Source organism: Gossypium raimondii, chromosome 2, assembly GCF_025698545.1.
Source record: "Gossypium raimondii isolate GPD5lz chromosome 2, ASM2569854v1, whole genome shotgun sequence".
Lineage (NCBI taxonomy): Eukaryota > Viridiplantae > Streptophyta > Magnoliopsida > Malvales > Malvaceae > Gossypium > Gossypium raimondii.
In genome coordinates, this window is record NC_068566.1 from 43859302 (window position 1) to 43887215 (window position 27914).

General features: G+C 35.8%; 2 protein-coding genes and 1 long non-coding RNA gene across 5 annotated transcripts; 1 reads left to right on the forward strand and 2 right to left on the reverse strand.

The window, feature by feature from the left end:
- Positions 1-3822: 3822 nt before the first annotated feature.
- LOC105789894 (uncharacterized) lies at positions 3823-4684 on the reverse strand. The gene is made up of 2 exons (XR_001132366.2): positions 4380-4684; positions 3823-4083 (listed from the first exon to the last, which is right to left on the reverse strand). It is a non-coding gene; the product is annotated as an uncharacterized LOC105789894 (long non-coding RNA).
- Positions 4685-15058: 10374 nt separating this feature from the next.
- On the forward strand, positions 15059-16807 carry LOC105788998 (uncharacterized). Its single transcript, XM_012616171.2, has 2 exons — positions 15059-15244; positions 15344-16807. Exons 1-2 carry the CDS (start codon positions 15191-15193, stop codon positions 16001-16003), a joined length of 714 nt encoding a protein of 237 aa, XP_012471625.1. The 5' UTR covers positions 15059-15190; the 3' UTR covers positions 16004-16807.
- An 807-nt stretch (positions 16808-17614) lies between these two features.
- On the reverse strand, positions 17615-27573 carry LOC105788995 (DNA ligase 1). Of its 3 annotated transcripts, XR_001132208.2 has the most exons (19): positions 26577-27573; positions 26354-26470; positions 25866-25967; positions 25671-25787; positions 24878-25108; positions 24686-24780; positions 23978-24065; positions 23314-23445; positions 22341-22453; positions 22097-22198; positions 21943-22004; positions 21722-21793; positions 21559-21632; positions 21399-21455; positions 19263-19340; positions 18979-19056; positions 18741-18851; positions 18144-18300; positions 17615-17982 (listed from the first exon to the last, which is right to left on the reverse strand). XR_001132208.2 is itself a non-coding variant. In XM_012616163.2 (18 exons), exons 1-17 carry the CDS (start codon positions 27387-27389, stop codon positions 18783-18785), a joined length of 2400 nt encoding a protein of 799 aa, XP_012471617.1. In that variant the 5' UTR covers positions 27390-27573; the 3' UTR covers positions 18010-18300; positions 18741-18782. The 3 variants fall into 3 exon arrangements, 2 of the variants coding, with proteins under 2 accessions (XP_012471617.1, XP_012471616.1); XM_012616163.2 differs by lacking the exon at positions 17615-17982 and having other exon boundaries at positions 18010-18300; XM_012616162.2 differs by lacking the exons at positions 17615-17982; positions 18144-18300 and having other exon boundaries at positions 18520-18851.
- Positions 27574-27914: the final 341 nt, after the last annotated feature.

A 27914-nucleotide genomic window follows, 5' to 3' on the forward strand; every position in this document is an offset into this window, starting at 1 on the left:
TGCCGTTTCCTAAGGCAAAAGCCCACACACTCGTATCTTATATATGCAATCACTTTGATAAAGTTTAAGACATAATTATACAACAATGCCCCCATGGACTATGATGCGACATAAAGGCAAGGCATGGTGCCCATTTTATTCCCTCTCCCCCTGTTTGGGTTTTGGATTTACTGCACTCCAGTAATTATCAAAGGCTACACCCTTTGATTAAATCACTTACTACTTAGCCATTTTAAGGGTTGTTCTTATTTTAGGGTACATTGTTTATACCCTACACTTGTGCCATTTTAAGAGGGTCTTTTTTTTATATTAAGTATTTGATTAATGAATTAAAAAAAGGGGTCTTGAATTAGTCAAAGGAAAGCCCTTCAATTTCCTACAATGAGGACTTTAAAGTTTAAAAGCTTTGGCAAATTTTGGTGGGAAAGTTTGGTTACCAGCTCCCATTTTTGCACCAATGAAACAATCAGCCATTGACTCCAATATATGAACATGATTGAGAGACAAAGGCACGCTGTCACAGAGATATTTTTGGGATGGAAACTTGTCTACTTTTTAGGGTTCCAAATTGTATTACCTTCCCAAAAACAACAATTGCATGTTCTAACATTCTTTTTTTTTAAAAACTCTAAAATGAGTTATTTGGGTGATAGGAATTTATTTGTATAAGTAACTATCATTATTTGTTGGATCAAGTGGTAAGAACTTCGATGTTTTTAAAATAAGATCTTCAACTCAGTTCGATGTTTTTTTTAAATAAAAAAACTTGTCACCTTTTAAAAAAGTTCAGCTCAGTTCAACTTTAAATCAAGACGTAATCTAAACTTAGAGATATCGAAAGTTCACGTATCAAAAAAAATGTCTAATTTAACTAGCTACTACTTCAATTCTCTATCTTAAATTTCTTTAAATAATGGAGTTGCATTAGGTTTATACCTAATTAGAGCTATCCCTAGGTTGAGCCACGGTCCAACATTTTTTTATTTCTTTTATGGTTTTACTTTACTATTTTTAATACATTTGAAATTTAGTGTTTATTTTATTTTAAGAAATTTAATTTTACTTTTGAATTGAAATATGTAAGTTTAATTGTTAATATCATTAAAATTGCCTATTAAATTTAAGTTTATTTCGTCATTTTTTTACACAATTACAAAGTGAGTATTTTGTTATTTCAAAATGTCATACTGGTGAATTTAATAAAAGAATTCATACAACATTAACAATTGAACTTGAATATTGAAATTTGAAAAGTAGAGACACTAAATTTCTAAAAATAAAAATAGAAGAATTAAATTCCAAATGTATAAAGAATACATGGACTTGGAGCTTTTTTTAACCTTTCTTTATTCAAGCTCGTTTTTAGTCCGACCCAACCCACAGATCTAAATTCTAGGTGAGTTTCAAATACAAGTATATATATTTATATACCTAAACTTATATTATATTGGGTTAACATATATTTTGCCTTCTAAATTTGTTCATTTGTAGCTCATTGGTATCTAATTTTTTTTAGACCTAGTTGGTACTTGAACTTAATGTATTCTATCAATCAGGTTGGTATCCCCGCACTAACACCGTTAGTTTATACTAACATTACACTACTAATCAATTCAATGGTGCCATATGGCAGCCTTTCAGTATACCACATGCCGTATATAAATTAAAAAGGTAAAAAAAACTTTAAACATATATAAATTAATAAAAAAATATAAAATTTTTCACATAAAAATAAATCTAGATACATCCAAATACATCTATATCTGAATAATCATTTGTCCAAGTTCACTCCGGATGAGTTTTTAGTAATTTTATATTTTAAATTAGGGAACAAAATATATTTATATCTATTTTGGTCGGGATTGAATGTAAATATATTGTGATGGGTCAATATAAAACAACAAAAGCTTTCCAATTTCCAAAGTGAAAGCTAAAGCTTGCTACCTAAAATCAGTTTACCATGACTTTGTGCTAATTTTATATGTCTCATTAGGGGGAAATATATTGTTAAAGAAAGGGGCTATGCCTATCCAACTTTATTCAACTTTGGTTGACTTTATGTATAAAAGACTATCCTGCAAGGCCTTTCTTATGATATATCATTGTCATAAATCATTGTGGATAGAAATGTATATATGTATGAGTAGCGAAAATTAGTTTTTAGGATTGATTTTGAATTATAAAATTTTGAGAAATTTAAAATATAAGTTTTTTTTTTTTCATTTTTAGAGGGTTAAAATTTGAAATTTAAATTTTAGGGAGTAAAATTCGATTATATTATTGAAGTAACTTAAAATTTTGTAATTTTCCACCTTTGGGGCCGGGCAAGCAGAGGCGGTCCATCCCATGGTAAAATTATCTTTTAGCCCCAAAAGTTTATAATTTAAAATTTAACCCCACTAGTAGCGTGATCCCTGTATGTGTGTGGGTGTTGAAATATCAAATACGTCCACAACTTCGCATTTTTGTCATGGAATAGTAACTTTTTTGTTTTGCAGCGACACAAATCAAAGTATCTGTCTGTTGAGTAATTTTTCGTTGCGTCTCATTAAAAGAGACAATCGGATATTTATAGACATGGGTATTGTTTATGGAATTGTCGTTCTTGGTAGACTTTATGCATGCTGGACACGTATATTGTTCTGGGTTGTTTACTGGACTTCGTGGCCCTCACATGCGAACTCCTTGGGTAATGGCGAGCTAAGACCGCGAGCTCCCCTTGCAAGCACCCCTTGTTGTCTTCGTACTGTGAGGCTTGCATGTATCTATCTGGTGGGCCCTAGCTAGGTCGCAAGAAGGTGACCCGAACCTTATCTAGTTCTCGGGCTAGTGATCATAAGTACATAACATTGTCCCATGGCTTTCAAATTAATACATAGAATGAAGGGACCAAAAAGCAAAGACAAGTAAATTAAGATTGTTGATTTTTATTTTTGAATAGGTAAGATATTCCAAGTTGAAAGTTTCATATATAAAGACATTGAAAGAGCCAAGTGAGGGCAGACAGGGCCGCCCCTAAAATAGAAAATTTTCTATTTAAGCCCTTTATAATTTATAAAATTTTAAATTAGTAATGGTAAAATTATACTTTGTCCCCCCCAAATAATAAAAATTTGATTTAATCCTTTAAAAATTATAAAAAAAATATAGTCTATTAAAATGATAAAATTATATAGTCTATTATAAAAATATAGACTATAAAAATATAATTTTAAAAAAATAATCATAAAAATATATAATTTAATTCTGGCTCTCACCCAAAAAAATTTTGTGATTCCACGCTATATAAAGGTTGGTAAAAGATATGGAAAGGAGGACATTAGTCAGTAAAAAGAACAAAAGAGAAGCCCACTGGCTTTCTTTTCCACTCATATCTCATTTTTCAATCTTAATGGATGGTTGCATGCATGGTTCATGATTTAAGATGAGAAATCCTGGTGTTGAGTGTTTACGATGAAGGCTGTAAATGAAATACAGAGGATTGCAAGCTATTCGAATTTGAATCGATTTAATAATTATCAATATAAATTTAAGCTATAGTTGGAGTTGCCATAATACTTTATTCAAATGGGTCATTTATAATGTTATTTAAATATCTTTTTTCTTTCTATGAAATTAGATTTTTAATCTTATTATACAGAAAGAACTTAAGTACAAACAAGTTTAATCGAGCTCAAGTTTAAATAGCTCAATTAAATCTTGAGTTAAACTCAAATACGTATTGAACTTTAAATTTCGAGTTGAGTTCGAACTTACTACTATTTGATACTGTAATGGCCCAAATTTGCCCGGCCCACATATATTTCAAAAAGAGAAAAAAAATAAAAAATAAAAAATAATAGAATCCAATTAAAAGTCCATTTTAAGGTCCATTTACATCTGACCCATTACACTAGTCCGAACATTAAACTTAGACAAGACCCAGCTATACTGGCCGAAATATTTCCAGAAACCTTTAGGGTTTCTAGATTCTTCTGACGCCACAGCAGTCAGCAACTCTAGCACATCCGCGCGCCTCCAACCGCCCCGCAATGCACTGCATCTGCGCCACACGTGCACCTCAGCGCCAGGCTGGCTCCTCATCTGGAACAAACTCAGCAAAACAACAAAGAAATCAAATAACAGAAAGGCCAGCGATTAAGAAAAAGATTATTTTATTTTATTTTGCTGTAAATCGATAATATTTTGGCTATATAAAGCCATTTCTGAATCTGTAAAAGGGATCTTTTTTTCGGGAGATATTAAATACAAGCAAAAAATATTAAAAGGTGACTGAAGTTCTTCTTGCTCTTTTCGCATTTTTTGTTTCTACAGTTATTTTAATTCTGTATTCGAGTGAAAAAAGGAATAAAAGAAAGAGGTCGGGGAGGGAAACATACCTGGTGACCGCATCCTTTTTCTCTCCGTTGTCATCGAAGTTGAGAGGGGATCGGAGGGCCTGGAGAGCAAACGGCGGAGCGGCGCAGAGGAGAGTGTTTTAGTTTAGGTTTTTTTTGTTTTGTTTTTTTAAAATGAAATGGCTACTAGTTTTAGGGTTATTTTTGGTCTATAGGTGTAGTAATAAACGACGTCGTTTTATGCCAATTTGATGGTCTCAAAACGGCGCCGTTTGAAGCCAAGATCTATGCGGTGACCCGACCCGAGGGAAGGATCCGCGCATTTCCATTCAATGGTTTATTTTTGAAATTAGTCCATTCGCATTAGATTTTATTTCAAATCGGTTTTCCTCCAGTTTTTTTTTAAATCGTATCGCACATTTTATTTTATTTTCATTTGGATTCAAACCTAAACGGTGCCGTTTTCTATGAGTGGTTTTGAATGTTCAGATTTCGCGCTTAATTGCAATTATAGCCCCTCATTTTCTAAGTCGATTACCAATTTAGTTCATCTTTATTTTTCCTTTTATTTCTATTTGTAGTGTTTTATTTTTATTTTTATTTTTATTTTTTTAATTTCAATATCATTTTTTAATCCTATTATTATTATTATTATTATTATTATTATTATTATTTCTCCTTTATATTTTAAATTATGTACTTATTTTAATATATTTATTTATAACATATTTGAATATTTAATTTGACATGATTTTCAAACTTATTATTAATATAATTTTAAGATATAATCATTCTAAATTATTGTCAATATGTTTTAAAATTATCAAACGTTTTTTAATTCTTTCTTAACATTTTATTCATTTTCTAGTTTTTATTAAATTGTTTCTAATTTTCCCATTAAAATTTTATGTATAATTTCGTGTACACATTTTGTTAATTCCACATTTCTTTGATCGTTTTTTAAGTTACATTTTATTTTGCTTCTTGGTTAATAGTCTTAAAATGTTGATATTGATGTATGCATAGTGCTATTAAAATTAGGGTTATTCAACTTGTTTATATTCATTTATTATTCGTTACTCGTTGATGTATATTCGAATTTTGTGTGATATGTTGCCGTTTAACTATACCGCATTTATTTTTTCACTTGTTTCATTAAAAGCATTAAAATCATTTCGTTTTGTAAATTGTCAAAATACTCGGTATTCATATTTCTCGAGAGGATTGTGCCCTAACTTACTGGGTTTCAATTCATTTCGTTGAATTTAGATAACCAAGTACTTGTTTTGCAATTAAATCATACAAATTTTAAATAAAGCTTTGTCTTTCGGGATTTCAAAATGTTGGATCCTAACTCACCGGATATGACATTTTGAGACCTCGAATTAGGTTTTTTTTAAATAAAAATAAAATAAATAAAAAATAAGAGCAATATTTGGTGTTTAGGAATTTCGAGGAAATAAACCCTAACTTACTGGGTTTAATTTATTGTTTGACCCAAATAACCTGATATCCTTCTAAAAAAATGCATAAATTTCAAAAGTTAAAAGATAAACTTAATTTTGAGGATTTAAAACGTTACACTCTAACTTACTGAGTGTGACAATTTATTTCTTTAAAATAAGTGAGTCACATTCTATTCAAATTCTCTTTTCAAAGGATCGTATTTTAAAAATCTTTTTAAATTCTTGACATTAAGACATTAAACAATCGATTCGGTACCATTTTTGGGCGTTACGAGGGTGCTAACCCTTCCTCGTGCGTAACCGACTCCCGAACCTTTTTTTCTCAAAATTCGCAGACCAAAAATCATTTTAATGGTGAACCGGTCACACCTTAATAAAAGATCGGCGGCGACTCCCATTTTCATTTTTTAAGTCGACAACTACATTTTTTTTATTTTTTCAAAAAAGGTGGTTTCAACAGGTCCAACTTGACTGCTCGTTTACAACTCTACTTCCAATAGCATGATGTGACATTAAATTTGGGGTCTAAAATTTTTGAAGGCCAAGACTTTGATGAACGCATGCATGGTTCATGGCTTAAAAACCCCTAGTGTTGAGTGTTGATGGATGCATGGCTAATGGTTCGTGGTTTAAGATAAGAATCTCTTGTGTTGAATGTTGATGGATGCATGCATGCATGTTGCATGTTGCATGTTGCATGTTGAGGGGATGCATGGCTTAAGATAAGAACCCCATGGAGTGGACCGAGTACAAAAGACCAATGGAAGACTAAACAAAATGCAAAGCATTGGCCATTGGAAGAAACGGATCTATTTTACAATTGCCAATTTGGTATGGTTTTGGCCTTTTCTGCTTTTCTCCATCTCCCATTTGGATTGTAGGGGCATTTTACTAAAAAAAATGCTTTTTCTAAAAAAATTACTGAAATGGGCTCATTATTTAATTATTTACCGGAATGGTCCATTTTCTGGGGGTCGTCCGACGTCGTGTCATGAGTTGTCGACATGGCAACAAATCGCGCCTCTAGGACGCGATTTGTTGCCACGCCAAGAACTCGCCTCGACGTGGTCAGAATTTGACCAGCGTGAGCAGTGCTCCAACGGTTAAAAATTTGACCGTTGCCCCCCCAACGGTAAAAAAAAACTATAAATACCCCCACCCTTTTTTTTTCACAAACTAATCCTCTCTCAAATTTCCTCTCAATTTCCTTCAAAAATTATCTTAAGTTTCTCTTAACTCCCTTTTTTAAAATAATTTTAAAAATATTTTTTAAAATTTTTTTAAACCGTAAAAATTTGTACGATTTCAGCAATGGCCGGAGAATTGACTCGTCTTAATAAGCATCACATATCGGTGGAACAAATGAAAATGGTAAGTATTAAATTTAATTTTTAAATATTATTTAAGAATTTTTTATTTATACATTTTTAGATAATTATTAATTTTTTATTTGTTATAAAAGTCTGTAGATCGAGTATTGGAATGCAATATCCGGAATATGCATGCTCCTCCATCACCGTTGGTAGAGAACTACCTGGGAAAAGCGGGTTTTTGGCACGTGGCGACGGTAGGCCGGGGATGCAAGGTGGACCCGAAACTAATCAGTGCGTTGATCGAGAGGTGGAGACCCGAGACGCACACATTCCATCTTCCATGTGGAGAGTGCACTATCACTCTAGAAGATGTCAGTCTGCAATTGGGATTGCCGGTGGACGGGAGCCCAGTCATCGGGTCTTCCCAATCTAGCGATTGGGAGACGGTGTGCTACGAGCTTTTGGGCGCTATTCCGGAGAAAATGGAGGGAGGTAAGATTGAGATGGGCTGGTTACGTGACACATTCCCTGATCCGGATAAAGATTCAACCGAAATTGAAAGAATCTAATATGCTCGGGCATACATTCTTAAATTAATTGAAGGTTATCTGATGCCCGATACGTCACGGAGTCGCGTACATTTAAGATGGCTGCTGAAACTCGTTGATTTTAGAGCTGCCGGTGAATTGAGTTGATTTTCTGCCGTCTTGGCAACGTTATATCGGGAGATGTACGGGGAGACGCGACCGAGGAGAGCAAAAATCGGAGGTTGCTTGTCACTACTACAGTCGTGGGCACGGTTTTGCTTTCCATTTCTATGTCCTCGAGTGGACCACCCATATACATTCCCACTCATAACGAGGTAAATTTTATATTAGATTTTACAATTATTATGTAGATTTTTAAAAATAAAAATATGCTAAAATTTTATTTAATTAGGTGGAACCATCCGGCAAGTCATGCTCGATTACCGTCCTCTCTTGAAGATATACGGCTTCTATTGGACAAACGGTCGGAAGCACAAGTAAGTTTTAAATAAAATAGATATTTCCATACATTCGCTAGTCGATTGATATTTAGTATTTAGTATTTAGTATTATGTATATAACTAATATTTCCATCATGTTCATATAGTTTCAATGGACACCATACGAGGATCCGGCAATTCGGGCAGTAATCCCGGAAGAGTTCTTACAAAATCCACAAGCTTGGCACGTGAAAGTCGTGTTGATCAACTACGCAACCGTGGAGCCGCACCAGACAGACAAAGTGCTACGACAGTTTGGATGTAGACAACTGATTCCCGTAGATCCTGAGGTATTTGACGATCAACACAAAGTCGACCTTCGGTAATTGAATACGGATTAGACGAGATACTGGTCCGAGTACATGGAAATGTAAGAAGATCGATATGAATATATACCTACTCGGGAACCAATCATCGTTTCGGAGTTAACATGCATTCCAGAATATATGCCATGGTTTAGGATCCATGGCAAGCCGTATTTACTGACGCCAGATGAGAGGTAGCGGCAAATATGTGTCAAAAGGGAAAGGCGCGGGCCTCTAAATCCAAGACAACAAGACGACAAAGGCAGTCCCTCAACGAGGCCCAGACATTCACCCGGCTCATCATCAGCGGCCATGCAATCACCAGGCCCAACGAAAGCACCGACACAGTCACCCGACGCAGCAGTTCAACCGATAATACCCATGCAACCGCCTTTTCAGATGATGCTAGGTGCATTTTCTAGCCCTTATATGTATCCTTTTCCGAGTCCTATGGCAGGTTGGAGCCAAATGCCTGGTTCAGCTCAATTTCCTGTTATTTCGAGTGGACCGCCGATGTATAGCCCAGCGGCGCACGAGGGATCGCAAGAGGGGCTGTCGAGGAGCTCTCCTTTTTACCAATCCCCACCAACGTATGGATTTCAAACATCGTCGCCGGTCGTGATGCAAACACCTCCACCGATCGTGATGCAAACACCTCCACATACACTATTCTTTGAAGGTGGATCATCGTCCCAAGTCCGACAACCAGATGCCGTACCGAAAGAACCAGAATCCCCACTAAAACCTAGAGAAAAGAGGAATCCAACGCGTAACCGTTGACGGCAGCTATGTGGCACTGAATCCCCGGGCATAGACATTGATTGCCGTATTTAAATTTATTTGTACAAATATTTTGAATATTTTGATATTATTTGATGTAATAAAATAGAAATTTTTGATATTATTTGAGAATTTTACTAACCATTAATACCCTTAAATTAAAAACCCTAACCTAATTTAATTAAAAACCTTAAACCCTAAACTTAAAAACCCTAACCCCCTTAACTTAGAAACCCTAACCTAATTTAATTAAAAACCCTAACCTAATTAAATTAAAAACCTAACCTAATTTAATAAAAAACTTTAAACCCTAAACTTAAAAACCCTAACCTAATTTAATTAAAAACAAGAAACCCTAAACTTAAAAATCATAACCTAATTAAATTAAAAACCCAACCTAATTTAATTAAAACCCTAAACCCTAAACTTAAAAACCCTAACCTAATTAACTTAAAACCCTAACGTAATTAAATTAAAACCCTAACCTAATTTAATTAAAACCCTAAACCTTAAACTTAAAAACTCTAACCTAATTTAATTAAAAACCCTAAACCCTAAACTTAAAAACCCTAACCTAATTAAATTAAAAATTCTAACCTAATTAAATTAAAACCCTAAACCCTAAACTTAAAACCCTAACCCCTTAACTTAAAAACTCTAACCTAATTAAATTAAAAACCTAACCTAATTAAATTAAAACCCTAAACCCTAAACTTAAAAACCCTAACCTCTTAACTTAAAAACCCTAACCTAATTAAATTAAAAACCCTAACCTAATTTTATTAAAACCCTAAACTAAATTAATAATTTTACTTTTACATAATGTTAGATTTGGAAAAATGTTTTTCCTGGTACTAACAATTAATAATTTTATATAATTTGATATTTTTACTAATCATTAATACAATTTATCAATTAATAATTTTACATTCACATAATGTTAGATTTGGAAAAATGTTTTGACTGGTACTAACAATTAACAATTTTATATAATTTGATAATTTTTACTAACCATTAATACAATTTATCAATTAATAATTTCACAAACTTAATTTTTTTATAATTACATTCAACTATTGCGATTAGGGCATGATCGACTTGTATGGCCTGGATTCCTACATCATCCGCACAACTTCGTTTGACTGGCTGTTTCTTGGATATCCATATTGTTACGTATTCTAGTCGAGCAAGGTCGACCCTTTGGTTTGCGACGTAATTCTCTATCCGATAACAGCTTAAAAAGAGCAAGAGATATGGGCGGCCATTTATGTTCATTTGGGATCGGTGGGAAAACGTGTCTTCAGATGTTGTACATGTTTTCTAATTTGTACACTTCGTCCACATAACTCATCGGATCCAGAAGGAGATTCTGAGAAGCTACAATAACATGCGCGCATTGATAACGAAGTGTATCAAACATCCCACAGTCACAAGTCTTATTTCGCAAGTGTACACGATATTGCCCGCCAACAACACCTTGGTGCGGTCTGTCAAACTCTGTCACGCGAAACCATAAATTGTCTCGATCGTGACACACTATGTGCATGGTGTTTGCCCTCGCCTTGGCCTTGTTAATTTCTTGAACTACCTTACTGCACCATACATGTCCTCCTTACATCTGGCCTGCATAACTTGCTGCTCGCTTTGGAAATAACGCCGCCAAACGAAAATATGTCTCTCGCACAACCGATGTTATCGGTAGATGGCGCGTTCCTTTAAGAATAGAATTGATGCATTCAGCCAGGTTCGACGTCATATGGCCATATCGTAGGCCGCCGTCGTATGATTGTGCCCACTGTTCGAAACGTATGTTACAAAGGTAGTTCACCCCTTCTCCGTTAATTGAACGTAAAATTGCCAACATCTCGTGAAAACGATCTTTATTTATTTCATACACTGCCAATATAAGATCATAGCGAATAATTTATACCACTTCTACCAATAAAACTAATTCAAATTGACAAACGAAATAACACAGATATAGACTAAATACCCATGTTGGTCACTTGTCGTCGTTTCGCTCTTAGATGGATATTGCTCGTAGTAGTTCAAGCAACGTGTCTTAGGCAATATCTATGGTGTGTGTCGCCATAAACTTCCTGTCGATCAAATGCACTAGTATACCAGGTGCCGATCCGAAATAACACGATATCGGGTTGGGGCACACATGCCTCCTTAACCTAGAGAGAAAGAAATCCCAGTCATCAGACGACTCCCCCGGTGTTATTGCAAATGCAATTGGAAGAATTCTCCCACCGCCATCCTGTGCCACTACAAGCAATAGCCGATGAGTATACCTACAGAACATAAAGGTACCGTCAATTTGTACCAACGGCTTGCAGTATGAAAATGCGTCTCGACATTGCTTAAAGGTCCAAAACAGACGTTTAAACACTTAGCATCCACGTAGCAATCGGTCGTTGTAGTACGCATGTTCTGTTTCAAGGTCTGTGATGGCACCTGGGACGTATATCTCTAGCACCTGACACCACTGCCATATTTCATTATATGAGGCGTCCCACCCACTATGCATCTTCTCCAACGTCTTTTGCTTAGCTATCTAAGCCTTGCGGTAAGAGGGCGTGTACCTCATTTGGCTACGGATATTGGCAATTAACACCAGCACTAAAGTCCTGGGATCTACTTTTACCGTGGGCAGTATCAAACTAGCTAACATAGCTGAATCCATCTTGGGATGATCTTGTGAAACATCTATAAACCGAGTACATTAAATAATGCAACATTGCATAATAAAAGTATTATTTAGAAACTGTCAATACTATACCTGCAGCACATGTATGTGGACCTTTGTACTTTTTAATCTTCCACAACCCTGTCATTTTCCTTAACGAGGCGTAGATTTTCCATGAGCATGTACCGTCTTAGACCGCACATTTCGCCTCAAACTTATCAGATTTGGATTTAACGACATGGTAGTTAACGCCGTTTTTGATGATATGTTATTTCAAAGCACCAATAAAACTATCCTTGTTGGAAAACTGATTACCAACTTCAAATTCACCGGAATCTACCCCCCAAACTTGTACGATCACGCAATCGGTGTGGTAGATCTGGAAACTCTAACGCATCATCTGCGGACAGATCGACATTATGCATGTGGGCTGGAGGTGAGTATGCTCTGAATCGTGAATTTTCTTCTTCATCTGAACCCCTTTCAGCATCTTCAGGTTCTGTTGGAATAGGCTCCGGTTCAGAAAATAAGCCAACTTTTGCACCATCTGGCCTGGGCTCTCGAGGTGGATCCACATCGGAGTCATCTTCTAACCCACAATCATTTGTAGCGTACGAGGTCCCCTCACCGATTGACGTCGTAGGGAGTACGTCATCCTTTCTTCTGGGCATTTTATAACGTCCCCAATTGGATGTAGATTGCCACCCAATAGAACTTGATGCTGTTCCCCAGTACGTATTTCCAGCATCAAACGTCGAGCCACCGACGTACATGTCCCATCCACCGACAAAGTGTCTTGCGAGGGATGTGCATTCGACATCGCTACAGATCATGGGCTGTTCCGTATTTTGTAACCCGCTAACCGAGTGTCGGCCAGGGGTCGTGTATACATCTCGAACACCGGTCACAAGTACATCAGTTGGCGATGTAAATTGTACATATAACTCAATATAAGGTGCTCCACTAGTAAGATGAGTCTGCACCATTGCCTCCAAGCTACGAGCACCTTTTATGTCGAACGAGTCATATGTCACCGCGTCGTTCCGAAAATTTTACGCCTAATTCTTTTACGAAGTTCTGTCAAATCTATGTTCTGGTTAAAAACCAGTCGCACCGTATTCTCCGACAAAAAAACAACACCATTCTCGGTGTGGCAAACCTCACCATCATAGTAAATAACAGCACTAATACGTTCACTCATATTTGAAACTCTAACCTTCTTAGCCTCTCTAAATTGTTTCTGCTGTGACTTATGCATTCTGAGAACATTTTCTGTCTAATTTATAGCCTCAGCCCAAACATGCTACTGTAGCAAAAGCGCGTCCACGAGGGCACGATTTTCACAAATTCTTCTCAAATAGCATCCTGCTATAAGCGAATTTATACTATTTGCTCAGAAACGTCAAAAAAAAATTATTTCTTCCATGACCGACTGTAGCAAAAGCGCGTCCACGAGGGCGCAATTTACAAATTCTTCTCAAATAGTATCCTGCTAGAAGCAATTTTATACTATTTGCTCAGAAACGTCAAAAAAAATTATTTCTTCCATGACCTACTGTAGCAAAAGCACGTCCACAAGGGCGCGATTTCACAAATTCTTCTCAAATAGCATCCTGCTAGAAGTGATTTTATACTATTTGATCAGAAACGTCAACTCGAAATTATTTCTTCCAAGACCTAAAAACCCTAAAAAGCCTGAACCCTAAGCCCTAAAAGCCCAAAAAACCTAACGTGGGAAAACGGAAAAATCGCATCCCCCGGAACGCGCTACGTGGCTCAGGAAATCGCTTCCACGTCAGCAACTCGCGCTGACGTGGTAGCAATTTCCTGGCGCGTCCCCTGACATCGCGCTGACTGGACGCGATTTGCCGAAAACTGGACCATTTCGGTAAATAATTAAATAATGGGCCCATTTCGGTAATTTTAAAAAAATGGCTTTTTTTGGTAAAATGCCCGGATTGTAGATACAAAACAAAATCATTTTATTCGATTTTTATATTTTAATTTGATATAATTTATTCGTATAATTGTCGATATTATATTTTTATCCAAATCAGGGGCAGCACCAGGGAGTTCGCAGGGCCCGGCTCCCTCCTAAAATATAAAATTCTATTTTTGGCTTTTAAAGTTTTATAAATTTTTTATTTAGTAAAAATTAAAACTGTATTTTAATCGTTTATAAAATTTTAATTTTATCCTTTAAAAATTATAAAGATATAAGTTAATAAAATTTTAATTTTGTATTTTAACTCACATAAAAATATAGAAACTTAATTCGACCCCAAAATTGTTTTTAACTTCCCACCTCATCCAAATCACTAACACCATTAAATTTTCTATTATTAAAGATTCTTTTCACTAATTTTTATTTTTTAATTTTTAAAATCCAACTCAATCTCGAGATGTACTTTTTAAAGGGTAAATTATGATAGAGGTCACCTAATTATGATTTTTTTCTTTTTTGGTCATAATTATGAAAAGTTATAAAATAGTCACTCAACTATTCAATTCTCTTTTTTTGTCATAGTTGGCTAACGTAAAAATGGAAACTCCTAAGGACAAAGCCAAAAGTTTATCTTTGGGGGCCAAAATTAATTATAAAATTCTAAACGGATCAAAATACAATTTTACCTTTGTATATGCATGTTATTTTAGAGTTTTAAAGGGATTAAGCTGAATTTTTTTCATCTTGGGTGGGCAAAGTGTATTTTGCCCAATAAACTAACTTATAATTTAAAATTCTTTAAGTGACTAAAATGACTTGTCATTGTAGGGGGGCCAAGGACCCTGCCAGGCCCCTCGTCCCTTGGCGCCATCCCTGAAAACTCTCAAAAATGCAAGATAGTTGAGTGAAAAAAAAAGACAAAATTGAATAGTTAAGTGATTATTTGTAACTTTTCATAGTTGGATGACAAAAAAGAAAATTACAAATAGTTTGGTGATTAAAAAAGGAAAAAATCATAGTTGAATCACTACTAATATAATAATAATAATAACTAAAATATACCTAATTAAAGTGTGTAGATGAAATTGTGGAGTTGAATATAAAAGAGGGACAAAAGCCATTATTTTGACATAATTTGACCAAAAAGATAAAAAGAAAAACATTAGTTACTGTTGCTATTGCTATTGCTAGTGCAAGTCCCCTTCTTATAAGACTCAGAAGAAACCACTGATAAACCCCACCTTTTGTTTCTCTTTCTCCAATTCTGGAATAGGAACAAATCAATTTTAAGTTCACTTGTTTTGGGTGTTTCCAACTCTGAGACCATGGATGCTCAGCATGGTTCCCCTTTTAGCTGGGCTTATTTTTGTCAAGCTAAGGTAATTAATGCCCCCATTTCTTGTTTGTTTTTAACTCATTAGTGTTTACCCTTTTGGCTTGATGATGAACAATTTGGGGGTTGTTTTTAATGATTGCAGACAATGGAAGAGCTTAAGCATTCACTTTTATGTACTACTATGGAGCTTGAACAAACAAAGATCCTAGTTCAAGAGGAGCTTAGAAAGAGAGATGATCAAGTACTTGAACTCAAGGAGTCGCTAAGCAAGGCTATGAAAGAGAGAGATGAAGCCAAGGAGAAATACCAAAAGCTTTTCCTTGAGAAACTAGTGCATCATCACCACCTACACCGACAGGTTTCCAGCATTGAAGATGAACCCAGAAGAGGGATTGATTCCAACAATGGCTTCTCATCATCTGATTGTGAGGAAAGTATTGTTTCATCCCCTGTTGTTGACCCAATTCAACAAGGACCACAAGCAACCATAGAGCTGGTGCCTGATAGGCCATTGCCTGAAAAGGGAAAGCTTTTGCAGGCAGTGATGAAAGCTGGTCCACTTTTGCAAACCCTTCTTTTAGCTGGACCGTTGCCTCAATGGAGACACCCACCACCACCACTTGATTCCTTTGACATCCCACCTGTGACCATCCCTTCACCACCACCACCACCACCACATCGGCTCCACCAAGACTCCTTCACCACCCTAAACGCCTGTGGTAAAGTTAACAGAAAAAGGATTCTATTGGAAGGCTCTGATTCTCCTACAGAGACCAAGTACCAAAGAATAGTTCTCCATTGACTGCAAACAAAAGAATAGTCTACATAATACTAGTTTATGGTGACTGATGAAGCATTTTTGTACAAAGGATTGCTTTGGAGAAACAACTATCCATTTTCCTAATTACCCTTTGGAGAGCTTTCATTGGCTTTTTGCCAATGTTTCCCGGTAAAGATATTTGTCCTTATCTTACCCCCCCCCCAAAAAAAAACCATTTTTTCTTCACATTTTCTTCTTTTTTTTTTTTTTTGCTCCATTGATGTGAAAGGGAGCTTTGATTTCTCCAAAACTGATGTGGAAAGTAAAAATTACTAGTAGTATGATAACATTTAGCTACCATTCTCTTTTACTAAGGTTTGTGATTAGTATGTGGAAATTGTGGACGAAATGGTTAAGAGTTTAATGCTTCTTATGTATGGATTCAATTCAAGTCTCGTCGATGAAGAAAATAAGTTATGAGAGTCTTATTCTTCATCTAAAGATATAATTTAACTTAACTGGAATCTAATGTGACTATTGAACACCGAAAACGAAACAAAAAAGATGTTAAAAGGGCAGAAATATTGGGTGTGGAGTAGTTGAAATGGGAAGATGGGTATGGCCAACAACCAAGAAGGATCTAAGAGGGATTGTTTGATTGCTAGTCGGATTAGTGGATCCCGCAAATCGGAATCAGGATCCGCTAATGGCCTCACCGATGATTGTTGTTGTTGTTCAGTATGATTATTTTATATGTAGGTGTAAAGTAATGTTTCTCCAAATGATGCTCTCATTCATTAATTCTAATATTATTGTATTAATAATAATCAGTGAGATTTCTATTTCCATGTTGCCTTCACCATACAAAGATAAGGGACACACGTTCTTTTGCTAATGAAAAAATTCAATGAAACCATACCCAAATTTTTGAGTCCTTTTTGTTTTTAATTCATTCTAGATTTAAGGTAGAGTTTATCATTCCGGTTTTCTAAATCACTTCAAGTTTGAGTCATTTCTTATTTGAATGTAAACTAATTTCAATTATTTCTAGTTCAAGTTAATACATTTTGAAAATGAAGCCATAAGGGTCATCAAATCTAAATGGTAAACAATGGGTAAATATAAGTTTTTCAGGTACATGACTAAAAAAAGGAACTTTGTAGTGTAAGCCACTTAAAATTAGGCAAATTTAGTGAAATTCTTTTAACGAAGTGAAAGGAAAAGAAACTCATTTTGTATTCTCCATTGTTGGGATGCTTAGTCAATGCTAAGGGGCAGGTGTTACAATGGGGTAGCTTGTATTCACATTTGACAAAATTGAAGGGATTGGATGGGTTTCATTGGTGACAACCCAACCAACTTTGTTTCTACTCTTAACCAATATATATGCTCATAACTAAACCACCAATCTCCCTCCATGCAAATGAATTGAATCTGTCACATTCAATTCCAAATCCATCCAAATGATTGCTTTACATACCTGCATCTAAATCCATGATCCCTAAAAGTATTAACATCAAATTATGAATGAATTTCTTATCAACATGATGGATGATTTTTTGCTTATCCCAAATCTTATTTTGTATACACCCCAAACCTCGAAATGGCCTCCCTACCCTTGACATTTGAATCCGAATCCATTATCAACAAGAGTAAAGAGAATTTAGATATAATAAATATCCATGCACTAATATCCACATCCATCCTAAATCCTATTCGTATAGTAATTAAAATATTCAAATTCATTATAAAAAAACAAATTAAATATCTGCAAATATCAAAATCCATACTACCCATGACCCTACTCCCCCTTTTACCCGTTACATCAAAATTCGGCAAGGCCTCAAACATAGGTCAAGCCCATTGTGCAAGAAGAGAGCATCTAGATAATGACATTTCCATTTTCTTACTTTTCCTAAATTTTTCTGAGACATCCCCAACTGGTTTAAGTATAAACATGGATAACGAATTGTGGGCTAACTTTCCTCTTCCAAGCTATGTCATGATTAGGTGCAAGGAAACTGGAAATATTGTAGAACTCAAGCAGTAAAAAAAACAGGAGCAGCCATGAATTTTTCAAATTTCAAGGAAATTTCTAACTGAAAAACAAAGATTCCAGCATCCAAGTGCAGTTCATGCAAGACTTTGCTTGAAAAAATTAGGCAGAAAATCGAAAAAGAACCTGATGGAATTGTCCAGTTCATACAGCAGTGGCTAGGAAATGAAGAAGCTAGCATGGTTTACTTGACTGAAGACTCAAGCCCACCTCCAATGAGTGGCACCCTGATATGACTAGAGATACTTGGCTTCTAGGTCCCGCCACTTGTAGAAACTACAGTCTACAATGATTATAACAGCTCAGAAATAAGAAGAAAAGCACAAGCCTAGAGCAAAATTTTGGCTCTAGACCTATGCCCTGTTAGTTTTCATCAAGAGACCGAGTCTTAAGCCTTCAATAATTCCCACCGAAATTCCAGGCTTGACCCAATTCGGCGCAGACATTATCTACCCAGTAAGGGGGATCAAGACCAATACAATGAACAAATCAAAAGCAATACTAACCAAACAATTCCAACATGATTTTCAATATAGGCAGCAAGTTGAATGATAAAATCGACAGCTTTCAGCTTTTGATAAAATTGGTAAAAAAATTACTCCATCCAGCAAGAGGAAGCTTCTTGATTGCAACAGAGAAAAGGAGTGTTTGTATTTACATTGCAAAGTCTAGAAATTGGATAACTATCAGTCCCATTTGCACGCAAGATAAAATGTTATTCACCTACTCAGGGAGGAAAAATGTTGCGACGCTTATCAGAATTCCTCAATCATCCTCGCCATCGTCTTCGTTATTGGTTTGATTGTGTTTTTGAGCATTATACATCTCAGCAACCTGCAAATATTCAAGAAAAGTAATTAAGAAAAACAAAAAAGAATAAGTGAAGCATACACACACAAATATAGTTGCTCCTCCTCCATAAATCTTGTGGGCAAATTAACATAAGTTTTTTGTTCTTCACCTGCTCAGATGATGAAGCTTGCTCTGGTGTCTTATCTTCTCGAACACGAACTAAACGTGGAAATCGGAGAGATATGCCCTTTTACCAAGAATTACAAGGAATTAGATGAGTTCAGTATTTTAGTATCTGATAAAACTTTGAGAAAAAAGAAAATTGCAGGATCCAAACTAATTAGTCAACCCCAGATTTTCAGTTATCAAATAATACATGCAGGAAATTGAGAAGTGAATTAAAATAAATAAATAAAATTGAAAGGCTTCTACATGTGACAACTTTTGTCGCACCTTATCAGGATCCACAATCCCAATAGCAGCACGATGAACAGGGCTAATGGTCAAGTCTGCAGCTTTTACCTCCCAAACCTGCAACAAATTAAACAAACATTAAAAAATGAAGAAACTACTGAAAACATGAATAGCAATAGCCTAAGGTATATAATCAATAATATTGAATGCAAAGGAAGATTAGCAGACCTAGGACATTTTACAATAGATATAGAAACAAAAAACTTGGATTACAATTCTCAATCCATCTCAATTGAGTCCACAAAACCATTCTATTGATAAATTTTATAGTAATATTCAGCAACCAAGATTTCAACAAATAGAAACAAGCACGCAGAATGAGAAAAGCATTTACAACAGTTGCTACAAATTCAGTTCATAATTATTTCAAATGGCAAAAATAAATGGATCCTTGAAGAATAAAAGTGCACTCCACAAAATCCCTACAAGCCATGGACATTGGCAGACAGGATAAATGGAGAACGTGGAGTAAAAAATGTAACATATGACATGTGTTGCAAGTGCCCTGATCAAGAAAACTAGGGCTAATTGCCATTGTTAATGTCATATGACATGTATAGGAATGGTGCTTTGACCATCAGATTGGAATAAGGGATCCTTGAAGAATAAAAGTGCACTCCACAAAATCCCTACAAGCCTTGGACATTGGCAGACAGGATAAATGGAGAACGTGGAGTAAAAAATGTAACATATGACATGAGTTGCAAGTGCCCTGATCAAGAAAACAAGGGCTAATTGCCATTGTTAATGTCATATGACATGTATAGGAATGGTGCTTTGACCATCAGATTGGAATAAGGGATCCTTGAAGAATAAAAGTGCACACCAAAAAATCCCTACAAGCCATGGACATTGGCAGACAGGATAAATGGAGAACGTGGAGTAAAAAATGTAACATATGACATGTGTTGCAAGTGCCCTGATCAAGAAAACTAGGGCTAATTGCCATTGTTAATGTCATATGACATGTATAGGAATGGTGCTTTGACCATCAGATTGGAATAAGGGATACTTGAAGAATAAAAGTGCACTCCACAAAATCCCTACAAGCCTTGGACATTGGCAGACAGGATAAATGGAGAACGTGGAGTAAAAAATGTAACATATGACATGAGTTGCAAGTGCCCTGATCAAGAAAACTAGGGCTAATTGCCATTGTTAATGTCATATGACATGTATAGGAATGGTGCTTTGACCATCAGATTGGAATAAGGGATCCTTGAAGAATAAAAGTGCACACCACAAAATCCCTACAAGCCATGGACATTGGCAGACAGGATAAATGGAGAACGTGGAGTAAAAAATGTAACATATGACGTGTTGCAAGTGCCCTGATCAAGAAAACTAGGGCTAATTGCAATTTTTAATGTCATATGACATGTATAGGAATGGTGCTTTGACCATCAGATTGGAAAAAGGGCACAAATTTCCCACCACTCCTAACCCTACCATGGAATAGGTTTGCGTGCACTTCTAACTGAAGCTGTGGCAATCAGCACACTCAAAAGTCACAATCAAACCGATCCTTAACTATTTTGATTAGGGGCGTGCATGAGTTGATTAAAACCAAATTAACCAATCGGTTAATCATGTCAAATTTAGTTCGGTCTTAAAAGTTTTGTGAAAGTTTGGTTCTCTTTTAATTCAATTTGAAAGCAGTTAATTAACCAAATTAACCAATTAACTGAAATTAATAATAATATTGTATATTATATATAAGCCCAATATACGTAAATTCAACAGACCCAATAAAATCTGATATAATGGGCGAAAGCAAATATATATTATGAATTTAATTAATTTTTTTGGTACAAATTTATTTAAAATTAAAATAGAAATATTATGTTTTTAATTTAGAGTTGCCGATTGTCATTGTGTTATTTTAACCTAAGCTAATCCAGTTTGGTTAATTATTTTCAAAAAAAATCCAGTTCGGTTAACAGTTAAGAGTTTTAAAACTTCAATTTACTCAGTTAATGGTAGTTCGTTCAGTCATTAACCAGACTGTTTGGACACCCCGAACAGTTTTGTGCATTACAGGAACATAGACATCAAGGGACATGCAATTAACAAATTTACAAACAACCAAAGATGCTCGAAGAAGTGTAATTTTACCTCTGTAGTCTCAAACCATACATCCGGCTTCATCATCTCAGAACAACGATAGTACGACTGTAATCAACAAGAACATTAGAACTTGTATGTTTATGAAAAATTAACCCTATTTGCCCATTATTTCCTTTCTTACAACAGAAGATAATATCAAGAGACAAACCTTTGGTTCAGGAATCACTTTAGAGCGGAGACTGGCAGAACGTTCCTCAAGCTCTGCTTCAGAAAATCCAGTACCTATAGATCATCAAATAGAAGGAAAATGAAGACAATCAGCTGGAAAGACTATGAAAATGTTGAATCGTAGCAATTCAAATTTCACTAACCTATTTTACAGATACTCTGGAATTCTTCATTATTTTCATCATAACATGCCAAGAGAAAAGCACCATAGAAGCCTAAGGATAAACATAATGGCACCATCAACACAAATGAGCCAAGGGCAGAAACACATAAAGAGTTAAGATGAAAGCTGACAGAATTGACAGAAAATAAACTCTATGTGAGCTCTGGTCATCTGATATAATAAATAAAGAGAAATGAATACCAGTTCGTTTCCCACGGCCATGGAAAGCAGCAATAGGTACTAGATCTAATGTGTCGCCAATACTGCATGGAACAAAAAGGAACATAAAAGTTACACATGAGCAAAATAACACCTGATTGTAATTGGCCACAAGTAAAAATTTCTGACACCTTACCTTTCCATGTAGTCTTTCTTCAATTTTAGCCAGTTGAGTGACCGCTTCGATGGCTCATATGTAGCATCTCTATCCAATGTTTTGATAATTAAACCCTCACAACTGAAAACTAAGACTAATTAGCACCATAGAAACCCAAAATACTTTATGGAAAAAATAAAATTATTTCTCTGATCTTTTTACAATACTTGTTGGGCTCATTCTAACTGCATGCTAAAAGTTTCTGGAAGAAATAAACAAACACCTTGAAGAAACAGCAGAATTAAGGAATGTTTGAATCTCCTCAAGATCATTTGATGTTAAGGCTGTTGCAAATTGAAAAAACCCAGGTTCTTCCTCAAATGAATCATAAAGCCTCTGCAAAGGGCAAATGGAATAAGATCCTAGTGAGCTGAATAAGCCATATGATATGCAGTGAATGAGCACCTCTAAACACAAATAACACTCCAAATCAATTACTTAGCCATGCAGCACAATATTGTCTCCTTTTCACATAACACAAATCTTCAAAGGACTCTTTTTAATACTAATACTATTGAAATTTCGCAGTTGAGATAAAGATGATAATTAAGCTGTATATCAAATTACATTGTAGTGATGCAATCACTTAATTAGGGATGGCAACAGGGCAGGGCAGATTTTGCCCACCCCAACCCCGACTCAAAACCTGATCAATCAACCCTGACCAGACCCAACCCCGACTTTTTCTAAAAAGATCCACCACGAAAGAAATTTAATAGGAGACCCAAGTCTACCCCGCCCCGCCCCACCCTGAATTTAATTTAATTATTTTTTTTATTTTGAAGCAAATAAGATTACATTTTTTTTAATTGTCTTTTTTTTTATTTTGAATCAAATAAGATGAATTTTTTTAGTTTACACTTAAAACTTGATATATTTAATTTTTTTAGTTATGTATTTATTTATTGAAAGCGAAAAGTTAATATATGTATATATATTAGAGGCATTTTTGTAAATATTCCGGGGCAAAGTGGGGCGGATTTACCTCAAACCCGACCCCGACCTGATTTTTTTTTCTAATTTCGCCCGACCCAACCTGCCCCGAACCCGATTTTTCAAAAAAAATCTGACCCTAACGAATCAGGCAGGGTCAAAACCTGTCAGATTCGGGGGGGTTTGCCATCCTTACACTTAATAAACTCAGACAAAAAATTTTATTAAGAAAAATTCCAGAACCATAAAAGTATAATGCATACCTCCTTACGAACTTTAAGTTGCTCATGAAGAAGTGGTTGCCCGTTAAGGTATAAGATGTCAAAAGCGAATATGCACACATCAACTTTGATTTCACTCACTACCACATTTTTCCGTGCTCTTGTAATAAGGATCTGCATATCAAAAAAGACACCGCCAACCATATCAACCTAAGAGACCATGGGTTTAGACCAGCTCAGTGAACATCTTCCAAAACATCCAAAAATGAATTAGCAAATGATTAACAGTGAAAAAATATGGCCATCACTGCAACACTAAACTAATCCAAACATTTCAGAAATTTGTTAATACCAAAATGCTAGATAGTAACTGAATAAAGTCGAAATTTAATTCCTCATGTGTTGCATTTTATGTAGTCAACCATACAGAACAATACACCCATTGCATTGGTAAAGCTTAGTGCAAACAAGTCTTGATTCTAAATAATATTCATATATTATGATGAGATTTTGAATCTCGTGACAAACAAATGAGTTTTCTAACTTAATGAAACTTTAGAGCAACAAATGTTCTCCACTGTTTGTATGCATTTTGATTGTCAAGAGATCAGCCAACTAATACATAAATGGTATTTCCCAAGACAAACAAATTTGTACATAAAATAGAACCAGCATAAATTCTAATGCAAAGTATGCAACACGTTACCTGAAAGGGTAATATTTTCTTTTGAACACGATCATAAGCAACAAGCTCACAATCCAAAACAAATGATTTTACAGAGGACTTCTTAAATCTACACAAGAAAGTAATTTTAGTCAGTAAAACAACATTGCAAAAGCAGTCGCATACAACAAAGTTTTTGGCAAGCATCAAGCAAGCAAAAGAGCTTTAAGGGACAATAATGTATATGAAATGTGTGCTTATCTCTATTGTCAAGCCCTTATTAGGACTCTTAACATCTAATGTCAATATATAATTTTCACATAAAACTCAATGCTAGTTGTGAAGTTTTCATTAGCTTTTCTCAATATAATTCTACCAAGTCACATTATTTTACAAATGAGAAGTAACAAGACTTGCATTAGTGAACACCAACTTAACAATAGCAGATGGAACAAATGCCTATAACTTACAACCATTGCTACAAATTCTGGTTGCTAATACATTTAAAAACAGTCAAACCAGGATAAAAGATGTAGAAAAAAAAAACTTAAATATTAGGTGGTAAAAGCTGGGTTTCAATTAACTAGAAACTTTTCTGACAGGCGTCGTAAGGAAACTCTCAGAAGAGAAGTTTTGACCAGTATGCTTTGCTTGGTGGAGGGGAGGTGAAGGTAACCTTTATTGAACGCATTCACAAAAAATAAATAGCACACATCAACAGAACAAGTCACCATAAAGATAGAGGTCTACCTAGAAATTGCAGCAACAACATCAGGAAACTTTCCAGTGTTACACTCAGCATTTCGACTGTATATCTCAACTGAACCATTCTCCATATAGTGTATCTACATAAGGCACATAGAATTTTTTTTTCTTTTTTCACATGATGTATCTGCACTAACAGAAACAAATGAAATGAAGTAGCACCTCAAATTCCATTACCTGCGCACGCTCTCCATCATATTTATATTCACATATGAAGTCAATGTCCTGGAATTTATTTATGATTTCAGCAACACCTTTGGTTGGTTTTGCTAGCATAGGTCCAACAGGAACACCCGGCGTAAAGCCACAACTCTTAGGCAGATCCCATACACCACCAGTCAAGAGTGCTGGGACTATTTTATCATAGACTGGAAGGATAGAAAAAACTTGTTTGACAATCTTAGCAGCCTGCATGAGACCACCAAAAATAAATAGAAGTGCACTAGTCAAAAATCAATATGGAAGAGCAAAAGGTGAATCCTCAACAGGAAGCTATACAATAAATAAGCTATCGGGAAGTAATTTAAGGTAAAAAGTACAACTACAGTGAAATAAAACTCAACTTTCAAATTTTCAACCATTTCCAGGCCTTAAGAGATGTTGAATTCTTTCACCAGTCAATTTCATTTAAACCTTCACCACCATCAGTTTACAAAGGTCTTAACCAGATTTGATCTCTATATCTAGCAAGCCCTGACAAACAGCCTACCTCCCAACAACACTGATGAAATATCAGAGCACTACAAGCTGCACATTTCAGGTACCAGAAATTTTCCCCACCTCTAAATTTGATGACTTATTACTCCATGTACATCTAAGGCACGTGCTCTCAAAGGCTTTATGGAATCTTATAATGTATTTCTTATTAATAAACTACAAAATGCATGATGTGTTGAGCTGAAAGACTGTCGCACAGGTGATTCATGAAAAAGTACCAGATTGAATTTCTACATCTGTAGAATTTACTTACCTCCTCTAAAGGAGACTGAACATTTGGAGGTGGTTTAGAATGTTGTTCATTATATACAGCAGCCTGTCCTAATGCAGCTAACAGAGTCTGCTCTGAAAATCCAATCCGCAGCTTTGTCTGCGTGATGAACCCAAGAGACCTTAACATCAAGGAACAAAGTATAAAACAGTACTAAATTGCTTTCCTAGTGACAACCTGAAGCAGACGAATCAAATACTGAGGTTCACAGTCAGTTGCAGCAACAAGAAGTGATTTGATACGATTCTTTTTCTTCTCCTGACTATCCTTTCCAGATTCCTGTATAAGTTGACCAAAAAAGCTAAAACCAGTTAATTGAGTGTATAAATATTCACCAACAATAATGAATAACTAATGCATTCTCTTCCCCACATATTGAGCAATGATGTACTGCAGAATGCCCCAAGAATTATAAGTGCATTAACAATGTAATACTGGAAATGGTTGACCTACTAATCCATGTACTGTATATACCAAATGAACAATTATGTCAGCACCAAAAAATCCAACATTTAATGAAGATGCGCACATCCAGCATTCATTGAACAGGAGACAACTAAATAGGCATTTTAACCATGGATGGATCAGACTAAGATATCACTTATTGGAGCGAAAAGCATCCCTTTATATAAAAATAATTCAATTTGGGGAAGAAGGTGGTGAACCTTAGCAATTAGCCGAAACGTGTCAAACACTTTGATAACAGTCAATGGATCAGGCTTGCGCATCATTGATTGAGATGAACGGCTAGCCTGAGCAACAAGGCCCAGGTCTCCTTTATCCTGTCAAAAAGTAAGGAATACAATTATATTCCAAACTGAAATGTTAACAAGTTTTAATCAACCCCCAAGTTAAAGAGCAAAAAATAAATTTAAAAAAAAACTGTACCTTGTACTGACTCTTAACCTGTGATTCAGTCCTCCCACAGGCCTCAGCTAGGGCCTTGATAATGGATGCATCACCGATTCCCAGCTCTAACCCCTCATGCGCCGGAGCAACCTTATTTGCTGCCAAGTAAACCGTCGCCACCAAATCATCCGGCGTGGTAGCAATAACAGTCCTCAACATATTGCAAACTATATCCGTTATCACAATCCGACCCGTCTCATTGGATATCAAATCAAACGCCAGGCTCAGAAACAAAAACGGCACCCTCTCTCCTTTCTCCCAACACGCCACCATATTGGGATCAAAATCCGCCGGCTTCTTCTTCAACAACCGAATTTTCCCTTTCATCTCCACGTTTCTCTCGGAGGCGCTCCCCACCTTCACCTTCTTCGAATCCGGGGGTTTCTTCGCCTCATCTAAATTGGGTTTTGGGGAATCGTTAATGGGCTTTCCGATTCCATCACTAGAAACCTCTGGGTCGTGCTTGACTTCAGCGGAGCCGACGGTTTTGAGGGGGTTAGGGTTTTCGGTGGGCGACGAATCGAGGGATTTGCGTTTCTTGGTGGGCGAAGAAGAGGAAGAGCTCTTCTTACCGGCTAAACGGCGAGCATTAGACATTAAAGCATCGAAGGCGGAGGGGCGAGTGGACATGTTGGAGTGAGGGTTTAAGGAAGAAAGAGAGAGGGGTTTGGGGCGAAAGAAAGGCGAGTTGGAAGGAAGGAAATGGGAGGAAGAGGGAGGAAGGAGAGGGGTGAGAGGACGAGTAATACAAAAAGTACAGCGGAAAAGATGGGATTGGCGAAACGTTAGCATTCAATTGGAATGAAATGAAACAAAACACACAATAGAATCGGATAGAGAAAAGTGCTGGGAAAGCTTTGAAAGATGATTTAGAGAAATGGCGGGAAGTGCAATCAAACTTTTTATATGGAAATGGAATTCCCCTCCATTTTACCTCTATCACAGCGCTACCATCTATCCTATTCTATCCATTGTGGATTTGGTTTTTACACCGTGTTTGATTAGATGGAATTGCTATTCCATTCCGTCCCTATTTTGTGCGCTACATCTACACACGTGTGGTTTACCGTTTAGGTGATTCCGCAGAATTACTGTTCCGTCCTTATTCCCTCAACTCTTGTAATAGGAATTCAGGGTACGTTTGGTTCATCGTAATAAAATAGAGCTGTAATTGAATGGAATGGAATAAAACTATAATAGTATTCTTCTATTTGGTTAAATGAAATGACATCGTAATAATATAATGAAAAAACTAAAATGACTAGAATACATTTAGTAGAATTTTTTTTAGGTAGATGATTATTGTTATTATTATTA